This window comes from Chanodichthys erythropterus, chromosome 11, assembly GCF_024489055.1.
Source record: "Chanodichthys erythropterus isolate Z2021 chromosome 11, ASM2448905v1, whole genome shotgun sequence".
Taxonomy (NCBI): domain Eukaryota; kingdom Metazoa; phylum Chordata; class Actinopteri; order Cypriniformes; family Xenocyprididae; genus Chanodichthys; species Chanodichthys erythropterus.
Window position 1 is genome coordinate 54,454,587 of NC_090231.1, and position 14,657 is coordinate 54,469,243.

The 14,657-nt window shown below is 36.4% G+C and overlaps 1 protein-coding gene across 1 annotated transcript in view; it reads left to right on the forward strand.

Annotated features, from left to right (window-relative positions):
- The first annotated feature begins 498 nt into the window (after positions 1-498).
- Positions 499-14,657, forward strand: part of trip4 (thyroid hormone receptor interactor 4) — a 77,522-nt gene continuing 63,363 nt past the window's right edge. The window contains exons 1-11 of the mRNA XM_067401429.1: positions 499-644; positions 1,141-1,316; positions 2,325-2,452; positions 2,553-2,771; positions 4,541-4,619; positions 4,706-4,811; positions 5,945-6,160; positions 6,876-7,002; positions 7,113-7,297; positions 9,758-9,882; positions 10,007-10,098. Of these exons, the coding sequence (XP_067257530.1) occupies positions 565-644; positions 1,141-1,316; positions 2,325-2,452; positions 2,553-2,771; positions 4,541-4,619; positions 4,706-4,811; positions 5,945-6,160; positions 6,876-7,002; positions 7,113-7,297; positions 9,758-9,882; positions 10,007-10,098 (1,533 nt within the window). The 5' untranslated portion in view covers positions 499-564. The remainder of the gene's footprint in view (positions 645-1,140; positions 1,317-2,324; positions 2,453-2,552; positions 2,772-4,540; positions 4,620-4,705; positions 4,812-5,944; positions 6,161-6,875; positions 7,003-7,112; positions 7,298-9,757; positions 9,883-10,006; positions 10,099-14,657) is intronic.

Here is a 14,657-nt window from a genome sequence, read left to right on the forward strand (position 1 = left end):
AATTTAGCCGAGGAGGAACATTGAGGTATGTCTTTATTTATTTATTTTCGAAGCTGTCTTACGTTTGAATAACTAAATTAATGCTATGCCTGACTATTTAAGTGACTATATTCTGATTATAAACTAAGTATTACACTACTGATGCTCAACACACCAGCAAATGACATCTCACCGGAAGTTTTCGAGCTGGCTTATATTAATGCGGAAGTTCTAAAGAACGCTCCGTGCATATAGTCCATTGTGATTGGTTCATCCTGTTCAGCGTTGAGAAAAGTAACAAGTCTCATATGATACGATGAAACTTAAGCAAAACATTTGATTAAAGGCACTGATAAACTTTAATATCCTTTAACTTAAAAATATACATTAAAGGGTTACATTAATATAATTATTATTTTGACCCATCATACCGGACCAGCAAGAGTGATGATCTTTTCTATGGAGACTTTTATTTTAAAACACGTCTCCCGGAAGCCATTTTCAGCTCTGTGAGACAAATGCTGACAGCTCTTGAGTTGAAGTACAGCCACTGACTGCAGTGTCTCACAGTTTACTGACTTCATCATGACTGATTCTTTGCTTCGTTGGACTGTTGATAAGTTAAAGCGTAGTTTTGGATTAGAGGCAAGCGATGACATTGTACAGTAAGTACATTTTAGTTGATTTTATGCCTCTGGAGGATTGAGTTGTGCGCAAGCCTATCTAATGACAATTGTGGAAATGCTGTAAAATATAAATGATAGAACTGACAAGTCAGAAAGTGGACTTAATGTGTACAAATGTGTCTGTATGAAAGTCCTTTCATGTATAACAAATAGTCATCGCACTTCCAATAATAATATGGATGGCAATAATAGATGTAAACACCATGATTATGACATTTACTCCAATAGTACTACATACCTGTCTTTAATAACCATATGGAAAATATATATTAATGTAATATTTTATGTGAAATTTGTAAGAAATGTATGTGATAATTAATAAAAACAAATGAGACAGTAGATTCTTTGGAGTTTGTGATGGGGATGTTTGGGCATCTAGTATCCAAACAGAAAAGTTATTTTGAATGGGTCTTTGTGAGGAAAAAAATTTAGCACTGTGAAAGTCAATAAAATGTTTGTTTTGTTTTTTCCACAGGTACATCCTTTCCATTGACAATGCTGATGAAATTGTGGAGTATGTTGGAGATCTCTTGCAGGGAACAGAGGGGAACAAGAAGGAGTTTGTGGATGAGCTGGTGCAGAGATGGCAGAGGTGTCGGACGCCAGCAGGTGATGGTCTGGGAGACGGCCTCAGGATAGAGGCAATCATGGGTAAATATGGACACATGATGTTTTCATTGTGAATACAGAATTAAGAATTTCATATTTAACCGAAGAATTAAGGAAAAAATAGGAGTTACAATTTCCATATTGGCAATTATTAACATTCTTGTAAATAATCTGTATCAGTCTGATTTAGGGCATCACTGCGCAACTTTCCATTTGAAGAAACATTTACATGTTTTCAAACAGCCGTTCATCAAACAACACCAAATACAAGAGTACAGAGAAAGAGAGCCGTTTATGGATTCTTCCTCTGCTATTCACTGTCGCTTTGTTCATGAGCATCACCGTCGTAGTTTTATTTAACAGTTATGTCTCTGGGCACATGACCAGAAGTGTGAATCTTAGTGGTTGTCCAGTTTTACTTGCAGTGCAATGGAAAAGATATTTGAACACCTCTCTGTAAACACTGACAGCTGACGAATTTCGAATGTTCGTGTTCAAATTAAAATATTTTTCAGTTATCACACGTGTCTAATTTGTGAGTTTTACTGACTGCCTGCAATAAAGACTAAGCTAATGGGAACGTTTGAATGGACATGGACATGGACATTATACTGTACATACACTTTCAATGGAGGGACAAAAAGCTCTCGGACTAAATCTAAAATATCTTAAACTGTGTTCCTAAGATGAACGGATGTCTTACAGGTTTGGAACGACATGAGGGTGAGTCATTAATGACATAATTTTCATTTTTGGGTGAACTAACCCTTTAAAGCTACCTCAGGACAATGAAGATACCGACACACCAACAAGTGACATTTCACGGGAAGTTTTCCAGCTGGCAGGCGTATATTATTGTGGAAGTTCTTAAGAACGTTCTGTGCATATAGTCAAATTAACAACTAATGAACTTAGAGTTTTATTGCAGCTTTAAAAAGTACTGAATTATAGTGCTTGATCTCTGCATTCCTACCAATAATATTGTAATTTCTATGAAAATATATCTATTGAGTGTCAATAAAGGAATATTGTATGAAATATCTACCACAGAGGATCTAGACACAACTACCAAAGACACCCAGAAGAAGTCCAAAAGAAAGGGAAGAAACAAGCAAGAGATCGCTGCCGTCTGTCAGGCAGAGCCAGAGCCTGTGAAAACTCCCATTGACTTGATGAAGGTATGACACCTTATTTAAATATCTAAAATTCTTTCATGAAATATATGAAGTTCAACTATAGGTGGAAAGACTTACAGAGGGATTTTATTGCTATTATCAGGCACAAGAGAACAGCGGCTCCAGCTCAGTGAAAAAGAAGAGCAAGTTTGTGAATCTGTATGCTAAAGAGGGTCGGGATAAGCTGGCTGTTCTGCTGCCTGGCCGTCAGTCCTGCGAGTGTCTGGCTCAGAAACACAGACTCATCAACAACTGTCTGAGCTGTGGCCGTATAGTGTGTGAGCAAGAGGGATCCGGCCCCTGTTTGTTCTGCGGCAGTCTGGTGAGCTTGGTCTTTTTACAGTCTCTGTTAGTGATCGACCTAAACTCAGCAAAAAAAAAAGGAAAAGAAATGTTCTCTCACTTTCAACTGCTTTTTGTCCAGCAGGTTTCTTAGCATGTGTAAATATTTGTATAAACATAAAAAGATTCACCAACTGAGACCAATTTCACAGACAAACAGAAATGGAAAAGTCCCTGTTGAACAAACAATCTAGTATAAAGTCTGTTAGTGAACTCCATCACTGCATGTTCTGCGAATTTAGCGTGCATTTAGAAATGTAGCAGGCACCAGTTACACATTATTTTCACATTTCTTTTATTTCCAACATTATTGTGGGAAGATGATTGCAGCATTTCAACTAGATTTGTAATGAGACATGTTTGTAAACCTGTTCTCACAAAAACTGTAGTTTTCTGCTTAAATAAAAGGTGCTAAAGAGGATGTTTTGTTTTATACATTTTTACAATATTAATTGAAACTGTCTTTACTAACTGATAAAAGACTATTTATTAGGTGCACTGAAAGGAATAATATTAATATACATCACGTAAACGATTGGCCCTCTGGCTTGTCAATCACTGCCGTGACATTCCTTGTGAGAGACGAGCGTGGCTGCGCGCTCCAGTAACTTTCCACACTCCACAGGCGCCGCATGCAATGTTTTTGTCCAGAGACAGGAGTAACAACTGCAGATTATGAGTATAATCTCATAAAACTCAAAGGTTAATCTTTTGCAAGTGTAGAAATTGCTTATTTAGGTTTTATAAAATTATTTTTAATATACAGTATCCTGAAAAAGGGACATTTCTTTTTTTGCTGAGTTTATATGTCAGCCAAGCCAATTAATTTGGTCTTCTTGCTCTTGAGTAAGGGTGAATCTCATGAAAACATACGGGTCTCATCTCCACCCAAAAAAATTAAGAAATTATATTTTACGCAAAGTAAATGAAAGTCTCATTAAAGTTTTTAATTGACATTGTCTCATTACCATTCAAATATTTAACTTTTTTGAGTACTTTTGTAATTTCTTACAGATTAATTGTTCACCACAAGACTAGTAATGTGTGCTAACAAAGTAAATGGGGTCCATTTTGAACTGTGTGCAGTTTTTTATTACTGGGATGCACTCAAAAATATTTTTTAAACTCTTTCTTTATATACATTTTTCTTTTTGGGTGGAGGGGTGGGGATTATGACCAAGACATGCTCCTGACAGGCTTCATGTGATTCACCAATAAATAATGTAATATTTAAAACATATTCACTACTGTTCAAACGTTTGGGATCACCATGACATTTTGTGTTTTTGAGAAATACTTTTACTCTGCAAGGACTGAATAAAATTGATCCAAAATTGTACCAAAGACTGTTATAATATTACAAAATATTTCTATTTCAACAGAAAAACAGTTTTTTTTAACACACAATATCATGGATTCCATGATCATAAAGCATAAATATATTAAGAAATCAATTATCTTCAATTTCAACAATATTTCTGTATTTTACTGTATTTTCAATCAAGTAAATGAAGCCTTGGTGAACATTAGACTCTTCTTTGAAAAACATAAATCTTGCTGATCCCAAACTTTTCAATCATAGTGTACATACGGACTATAGATATTTGCACTGGCCATGGAAAAGCTCACCCACTATATTCTGTATCTTGTCTAATCTTAAGGGCCTTGCCAATTTGATTATGATAGTGATGAACAACTGTTTAAAAAGCCTTCATCATCACCATTTAACATCTTTCACACATAATTCAGGTCTGTACAAATGAGGAGCAAGAGATACTGCAGCGAGACTCCAACAAAAGTCAAAAGCTCCGTAAAAAACTCATGGGAGGTAAGACATGAAGTGATTGTACAGTATGTATTTTTCTTTGACTTGTAGCATTTCTGTGACAGCCTTTGTTTTCTGTGTGGTCCCAGAGGGAACTGATCGGGAGTATCTGCCCCACCAAGAGGCCAGGATGAAGACTGGTCTGGAAAAAGCCATAAAGCACAAAGACAAACTTCTGGAGTTTGACAAGAACAGGTCTGCCTGTCTAAATACATTGTTGTTAACCTGTTGGTGTGATTGCCAGTAGGGCTGCTGCCTTGACTAAAGGTTTTTCAAGTCGACTAGTAGTTGTTCATTTAAGCGATTAGTTGACTAATCACGTGTTTATATTAATAAACCATATAAATCATAATAATGAGCCTTTAATTGATCAAATATTGCATTTAGCCTATATAATAAATAGCGTAATCAGCACTCAAATGCAGCAATAAAGCTTGCAGCAGTCCAACAGCAAAAATAATGATTATAAATGTGGCATGTAAAAACAGAAGGATACTGTGTGAACATTTTAATAATTTATTGATAAACTAGTGTTTTGAGCTGCAGAGATAAAGTCGACGATGCTGACTTGTCATCTCCTCAGTAGTGGACGCGCCTATATGCACGTTTCATACAGATTACATAATCTGAGAATATTTGTTTTATATTTGAATATAAATTAGACCATTTCAAACTTTCCATAGATCTGTTTCTCATGTCTGTGAGGGAAGTACATATGCTGAATTTCTGTTCAATTTTGTGACACGCTCAGGTTCACTTGAGACTGAGACGGCAGAAAGTGGCATTCTGTTTGTCTTCATTATTTTTACAAAAGCAAAATGTTTTGCTGTTATTGTGAGTTTACAGAAATAAAAACAAACCATTTACAGTTCCGAATGCTGGATTATTCTTATCTGTATGACTAAAGATGACAGAGTATTTTAATTTAAATGCAAGTGATCGCACCGGCGCCTCCATGTCATGCAGTAAGTGCGTTCTCCACACAAACTTGGATATGCACCAAGTAATAGCACACATTTATCTAGGTTAATGTTTAAGCAGACTAGTAAAGTTGCTACTACTTACATGTTTCAAGTAATAAGCCATATTTGAGGTCGATGAATGATGAATGATTGGCAAATGTTTGGATTTCCTGCCGTTAATGATCTGTCCGTCACAGACTGCGTTACTTCGCCACTTCCTGTGGACGATTAGTCGACAATTAGGGGCAGCCCTAATTGCCAGGGTTAGATATTTCAGCCTCGGAATTGCCCACTGACCATCTAAAGTATAATGCACTCACAAAGCTTAGACTTTTAAACAACTTGACCTTTTCCTCTTTCTTTTAGTGTTAAGAGGACACAAGTCTTGGATGATGAATCTGATTATTTTGCAACGGATTCCAACCAGTGGCTTTCTCCAGGTGAGAGGGAGGCAATACGTAAACGAGAGGAGGAACTCCGGGAGCTTCGACACGCCTCCCGAAAAGACCGCAAGATCACACTGGACTTTGCAGGGAGACGAGTGCTGGATGAAGGGGAGAATCTGACTCCGTACTACCAGAAGTAAGAAGCCACATTCATAATTAGTCGATTTTAGTTTTTTTAGGGTGTTGTCGTGATTCGTAAACGACATTGGGTGTCGAGACGCAAGAATCGATTCTTTTATCTCGTATTGTGTTATAGTGGACAACAACCGATGGTTAGGGTTATATCACCACCTGTTGGTTTGGCATGCTCTTGACAGCGCTTCATAGCGTGTTTTGCATTTTCATGTGGACATGATTTTTTTTTTCTATAAAACAAAGGAGGAAAAACTTTGTTTATAAAAATAGCCTTGTACGAGGACTAGGCCTGAGTTTGAGAATGTACTTGCATCTTCCTTTATAATGTGAGATTAATGTAAACAGCCCATTACAAACACCCTTGTAGTTCGCTTTTACCTTTTTTGAACTTTATGAATTGATTATTTTATAGAAGGCTTAAGTGGTGTGTGTAAGGAATTGGAAGGAAGCAGAGTATGGCTGTTTCTAAAGCATGCAATGCCATCTGCTGTTAAAAACTAAACTCAGAATAGATTTGAGAGAGAATCGTGATACATTCGGAAAATATCAAAATCGATCCAGAATCATTTCTCGGTTCGTGATGCATCGATTTAGTGTCCCAGCCCTATCATTCATTCACCTCTGTTCATTTCATACAATCAATTTGATGTGACTTAATTGCAATCCATGATTGGTAAGGTATGATATGAATATAATTTTTTTTTTGGTTGCAAAAGGTTTGATGAGACAGTCAAGGACATCAACACTGGTTCTTTTGGTCGGACATCAAAACATTCTGTTTCCACTGATCGACAGCACCTCAGAGAGCTTGTCAACCCCAACATTGTACAGGCCGCGCCAGAGGTGGGTTCAAATAAAGATTCTTATAAAGAATCTTACCTGAAAGGAAGTTAATGTCGTTTGTTGTTTCTGTGTATATGTCTATTCATTCATGTGTCTTTGTGTTGTGTCAGTGGGTTGACATGGCCTGTAGCGACTCGTCACATAAGTCTTCATCAAAGGCCGTGAGCAGTACACAGAAAAGTGAGCGCAGCCGACTCAGGCTGCAGGACAAAGAGCTGCAGGAGATCTCAGATGGAGGCTGGTGTCTCAGCATGCATCAGCCATGGGCTTCATTGCTTGTTAAGGGGATAAAAAGGTACAGTTCACTTCAAGATGCCAAGAAATCATAAATTACATCAATCCCTGCTCAGGGGTACAATTACAAGGGGTAAAATGAGAATATTCTGCCCCCTAAATTATAAATGGCATGTAGCAAATAGTTTTGACACACAGGATGCACCAATATTAAAACTGGACAATAGCAATAAGTTGAGAATTTTTTTTCACATTACTATTTTGTGTAAAAAAAATTTGAAGTATATCAAAAAAGGTTCGACCAACTCAAGTAAATTAAAGATGAAGTATGTCGTTTCTGTGAAAATAGTGTCACCTAGCGGAGTTACAAAAATAAAGCATATTTTCAAACAACCTTGCAAACACCCCTTTTGCGCATCACCCAACTCACAAACGCAGCTCTTATGGGTTCTTGTGAAGACATGTCTCAACAGGTAAATTTAGACTACTTTCAATAAAAGGTTCAGCATATTAGGAATACTATATTAGCTGTCTAGATTGAATGTGAGCGTCTCGCTTATAATAAACTTGTCCAACATGTCTGCCTAGGGCAGCGCCACAACTAGTTCAAGGCGGTCTACACTGGACACGTTAAAGTAAACATTATAAACTGGTGCATTTGTCTTTCTGAATGGTGTATGATGATGCTATAGTGTAGTTCCTTGCATTGCAAATCCTCGTTCATTTTGGCATGTTCATGACCTGTTTAATCTTAATCTTACACAGATACAACTCAAATACAAATGACAAATTAACTTCCTTTCAGGTGAGATTCTTTATAAGAATCTTTATTTGAACCCACCTCTGGCGCGGCCTGTACAATGTTGGGGTTGACAAGCTCTCCGAGGTGCTGTCGATCAGTGGAAACAGAATGTTTTGATGTCCGACCAAAAGAAAAACTTACAACTCAGATATTATTTGGCGTTTAGCCTGCACACCCGCACAAGAGAGCACTTTATTAATGATTGCACACCTGTGTATGTTACTCCACCCACTTCATGAAAATAGATCAATCAATTAGAGAACATACAGTACAGTCCAAAAGTTTGGAACCACTAAGATTTTTAATGTTTTTAAAAGAAGTTTCGTCTGCTCACCAAGGCTACATTTATTTAATTAAAAATACAGTAAAAAACAGTAATATTGTGAAATATTATTAAAATATTATATTAAAATAACTGTGTACTATTTAAATATATTTGACAAAGTAATTTATTCCTGTGATGCAAAGCTGAATTTTCAGCATCATTACTCCAGTCTTCAGTGTCACATGATCCTTCAGAAATCATTCTAATATGCTGATCTGCTGCTCAAGAAACATTTATGATTATTTTCAGTGTTGAAAACAGTTGTGTACTTTTTTTTTCAGGATTCCTTGATGAATAGAAAGTTCAAAAGAACAGCATTTATCTGAAATACAAAGCTTCTGTAGCATTATACACTACCGTTCAAAAGTTTGGGGTCAGTAAGACTTTTTATTTTTATTTTTTTGAAAAGAAATTAAAGAAATGAATATTTTATTCAGCAAGGATGCATTAAATCAATCAAAAGTGGCAGTAAAGACATTTATAATGTTACAAAAGATTAGATTTCAGATAAACACTGTTCTTTTGAACTTTCTATTCATCAAAAAAATATTGTACACAAATATTTTGTACAATTGTACACATTAAATGTTTCTTGAGCAGCAGATCAGCATATTATAATGATTTCTGAAGGATCATGTGACACTGAAGACTGGAGTAATGATGCTGAAAATTCAGCTTTGCCATCACAGGAATAAATTACTTTGTGAAATATATTCAAATAGAATTTTTAAATTGCAATAAGATTTCACAATATTACTGTTTTTTACTGTATTTTTAATTAAATAAATGTAGCCTTGGTGAGCAGATGAAACTTCTTTTAAAACATTAAAAATCTTAGTGGTTCCAAACTTTTGGACTGTACTGTATACAATTGCATAAGTCAACACCCCCACTTGTTCTTAAGTTGACAGAATATAACAGTGCATCACATACATGCATTTCCGAATTACAATTAATTATTCACACTCCAAATAAAAAACACATAAATTTATCCATTTCAGCTTTAGACACAGATTTTGTTAAAATGTCTGCCACCATATCAACTGTAGGACAATAATGAAGAATTATTTTGCCGTCATTCAGTACAGATCGGACATAATGATACCTTATGTCAATATGCTTACACCTTTGTCGACACACCGGATTCTTTGAAAGTGCAATAGCACCCTGATTGTCCTTAAAATAGTCACTGGTGCATAGTACATTGTCCATTCCATTGATTAGATAGGTCAGATACAAGCTTTCTTGTGCAGCAGGTGATAAAGCCATATATTTGGCTTCACATTAATGGCTTCTTTTCTGCCTATTTTATTACTGATTTGTAGAGCTATTGTTTGTTTATATAGTTCATCTGTACGTTTTCCATTTTCTCTCCATTTCTTGCGTTTGTGTAGGGTTGAAGGCAGAACGTGGTACACATCCCATAGAGGGCGCCTATGGATTGCTGCTGCTGCTAACAGAGCCACTCCTCAAGAGATAGCAGGGGTAGAGGCCATGTACCGCCAGATTTACAAGGATGGTATGTTTGATGACAGTATAGATGACAGTAATACTAAACCTTTTAGACCTATATGCTGTCAGGCATGTCTGTAGAATGTAAAATCTTTGTAAATGCATCTAACTGTAGTTATTTCTCTGTCCAGAGCCCCAGTTTCCTTCGGAGTATCCCACAGGCTGTTTGTTGGGCTGTGTGAACGTCACAGATTGTCTCTCTCAGGAGCAGTTCAGGGAACAGGTCAGTGGCTTTTGGTGTCCCTGTTGGTATTCATCCATAAAAAACATTCTATTTCCCTTAAAGTGCCAAATAACCATTACTTGGTGCAAAAGTCATACCCCTGGTTTCACAGACAAGGCTTAAGCCTAGTCCCAGACTAAAATGCATGTTTGAGCGGTTTTAAGTGAAAGCAACTTGCGCTGACATATCTTAAAATATGTCAGTGCTATTGTTTTGTCTTAAGATGCACATCAGTAATTTCTTTCTTTCTAAAAGCTTCTTAAATGTCCTAATTGAACTAAGGCTTAATCCTGGCTTAATCTAAGCCCTGTCTGTGAAACCAGACCATAGTGTTTTCCAGCCTTTACCCCACAACAACATTGTCTGCTTTTGGGCCAAGTCTTTATGTTCGGTGTCTATAGAGAAATTGAAACCCTGAGAAATATTCACTGAAGTAAAAGGAATATAACAAAATATTGCATCACCAACCAAACCATTTCACAAAAAGAGGTTAAAGCAGTATACTGTTAAACATTTAAAATAATAGGGGATCATATTCATAGTTAATGTGTTGAACTGCACATGTGGTTACACTGAAAGGTGAACTTGGTGAACATCATGCATTCACTAAAAATCCCTGCAACACTAGTTTAAAAAAAAAAAAAAAGAACTATCAAATTAAAAGTGAAGTAATTCTAAGAATCTGAGAAAAGGTCTTGCATCTGTTATTTGCAGATATCACTTGCTTTGAAATGTATTTTGTATTAGTGACATTCCGAAATTTTTAAGTGTGACTTTAGTGTACAAATACGTTTTAGGACCACTGGAAATGTGCATCAGAAAAAAAAAAAAAAAAAAAAACCCCAGCAAGATTTGACAAGTTAAAAATAGTTTGCATCTCAAGACCTCTGCATTCTGTTCCATTTCACTGCGCTCTGTCTAGCTGTTTTTGAATTTAAAAGCATCTCCTGTGTGTGCACCCCCTTAGGCTTTACATGAAGCAACATGATTTAAAAACCATTAAAAACAGATCAGATTGGGTGAGTCACACTCGAAGCTGTTAAGTAGCAGATAAACCCACACCTGTGACCGCACTTCAGTTCAGTTCTATTCTGGTACTGTTTTGGGTCACCACATGAAATTAAATCTGAGTTCTGAAGCAAAAGATTGCTTGTTTATTTACCTACTTGTTTATTTACTCATTTATTTAATTATTGACTTAATTTTATTAGGTCTGTGTGAAATGACAAGCATGAAATGTGAATCATTGTCAATCATTTTGTGAGCAAAGAAAAATGTTAAAGAAAAATGGCATGTTGCAACATTGAAAATATTTCCATTTTAAACCATCAAGCCAAGCAGTGGATATCACACAAACTTTGCGTGAGAGTTATGCCAGTCATTTATTCACTACAGAAACTGAAAGTAAAAACTGACCGAGCTTTCGCCATCTGACGCTGCATATATATTCTCTTAGAGACGATTAGAGATTAATCCAATTTATTTTCTTAATATTTCTCTTGTGGCCCATAATGAAAAATAAATATTTTTTACTATTTAATGTAAACAATTTGTTTTTGAAATGAGAAGTAAGCTGATCTAACTAATCTTTTATTATCCTCACAGCGCACCAGTTATGTGGTGATGCGCTATGAAATTAATTGTAATATTAATTTAATAATAAAAGTAGCAGTTATAATGATAATTTAATATTCCCTGTAATAATGCCTGTTCGCCATATGCCACTTTGAAGGGCTAAACGGTGTCCACCAGGCACGGCATCAAAGCGATGAACTGTTTTATCCAAATTCACATGAAGAGAAGAGCTGCAACAATGTCAATTAAATAATGTGTTTTTTGAACATTCAAGCATAAACAAAATCATGACTTTGTAAAAGGGCATAATCTGTCCTGTTTAATGTACACAAAAAATCAGTTCTCACAGTGCACTTGAACTGAGCAGCACACAGCAGTATTCTGGCATTCAAGCACATTCCTCTCTCTGTCTGTGTCCGCTTCCCCTGCTGTCTTCTTCTGTAGCCTACAGCACACTTCCTGCCTCATTTCCTGTTCTCCCTGCATGGAAGGCTCTCTGTAATAGAGGTGTAATTGGTGCTGCTGCAGCAGCGTCTGCCGTTGAGATGAGCTCTCCTCTGCTGTGCTTCATTTCACCATGTCAGGGTCATATTTCCCCACAAAATCAAAAGATAAAACTAGAAATAATATCTTGTACCTTGAGAGAATGAAACCTATTTTTAGGGTCATGAGGATTTTTGCATTGTGACATTCTTTAATGACTGTTAAGTACATTCCCCCCAATAATTGGATGCTAAAAATGATGTGAACAATGTGTTTGCCCATGAGGATGAAGTTGAGTTCTTTTTGACTGCTCAAAAAAAATATGCAAGACATGTTTTACAGATTTATGCTCTTTCCGGAAAGTAAAGTTGGCATTAGTTTAAATACAGTAAAGATTTTAATCAAATTGTCATCTCTTGAATCAAAGAATTTTATTTTCTGCTAGGTACCTGGCTATACCTTTCACAGATTTGAAACCAACTGTAAATACATACACCAAAAATAAATGGCAGTTGAAATGGGATCAGTGATTAAACAACAAATTATGTAAAATAAATCTTAAGGTTGGGGCAAGAAACGTATTTCATTTTAATTATAGGAGGGATCAAGTCATTTTCACATGATGCCAGATAGGACACTCAGGACTCACACATACTGTCATTTTTACTGTCATGAGAAAATTCCCCAAATATAAAAACACTAAAGATCAGCTTATTTACACCTAATTATATATGTTTGAATAAAATTGTCATGAAGAAAATGACAGGGTTCCCTGTATAGTTTAAAAGATTTTTTTTTTCCCCTAAAGAAAAGTATTGGCAGATATCATTCTGAATAACCAGCTATCGTATCAGCAGAGAAATTAAGTATCTGTGCATCTTTACTATATATATACACCAGTAGTGTATATATCTAATAATATATTATATAATATTATGTCTCTGAGCAAGATGAGTCATACTTTTTTTAAATTTAGATTGTGTAAATAAAATCTTAGCTGATTTAATTTGTCATTTTTAGGACTATGCTTGCATACAGATTGCCCCAAAGCTAACAGACTATAAACCACAAAACAATTTTGATGTAATAGCCCTTTTTTTTTTTTTAAATGTAAACATGGTTGTATTCTCAGCACAGCCTGCAGAGGGCGCAATGCATCATCAGCTCCTCAACCTCAGCAGCCCACTACTGCCATTTTAAGCAAAGCCTGGAATCCTTTCATACTAATTCATGTCCTGCGATTACTTTCATATTGCACACTTCTACTGTTGATAGCTGTATGTTTGAAGCGAGCATCTATTTTCCTAGTTTCTATGATGTTGAGCAGAGGATTTAAAAGGATTATGTCCAGGTGCAATATCGCAACCCGGCTCTGTCCTTGATTAATTATAAATCAATGAAGTCTATTGCAGCTCAGAGGGCTCTAATCTTTTCTCTTTCATCCAGTGTAAATGTCGGTGTGCCTCAGCCACTCTGTCTGCTTTAACCTGAGAGAATCTGTCTACCTGAGTGCTTTTCAAAAACCAAACACCTCTTGGCAAACCATGTGCAGAATGAATTTGCACATAGAGGTGAATGTCATATGGCTAGTCTGATGCCCCTGCTCAGACTGCATATGCTTAGAATGAATATTCTGGGTTTAAAACCATTAATATAAGCACAATTTCTTTTGAATGCTTTGTAATAATGTTAAATCTTAATGTTACATCTTATGTTGTTAATTGCATTATTTTAGTGTTGTGTATTATCATGATGGTGTTTTGTATTTGAGTGCATGACACTTCATGGACCTTCTATATATTAATATTTACTTCAGTTTATGGAAAAGCTATGTGTGATGATTCATCATGTGGCTTTTCTCTTTACCCCCTTTGCTATTATGGTGGATGTCAGTATATGTAAAAGTTACAATCAGATTTTAGTACCAGTGTAGCTTTGTTCCACCCGAGGGTATAGCCACCTTGTTGTGTTCGGGGGGCTCGCGTGACTCAATGACCCCTAGAACTATACCAGCAGGAGCTTATAGTCTCTGGGTAGGGTCACTCAAGCCGGACAGGTCAAAGGGTAGAGGACTGACAAAACACGATCCACCTCTAGGTTGGGGGTTGGGCACAGGGCTAACAACTCAGTCCGTTAAAAAAAGCTTTGTTATGGAAACGGCAACAGAGAGAATCAAAACTTCTGTGTGTGATTAGCCACCTTGTGATGGGCTTCCAGAATCATTGGAAGATACTCAAATGAATTCCAGTGATGAAAGCCGAAAGGAAGCCACTGACAGGAGGATGGAAGTTTTGAACACCAAATACAAGACCAGGATAGGATTCTGGAATGTGCAAACCATGTTTGAAACCAGAAAACAGAGATGTGATGCTATAATCTACACATCCTTGGTATCAGTGAGTGTAGATGGACAGGATCAGGCAGACACAAAACCAACACAGGAAAGACAGTGCTGTACTCAGGCTGGGATGACAACCAACATCATGAGGGTGTAGCCATTA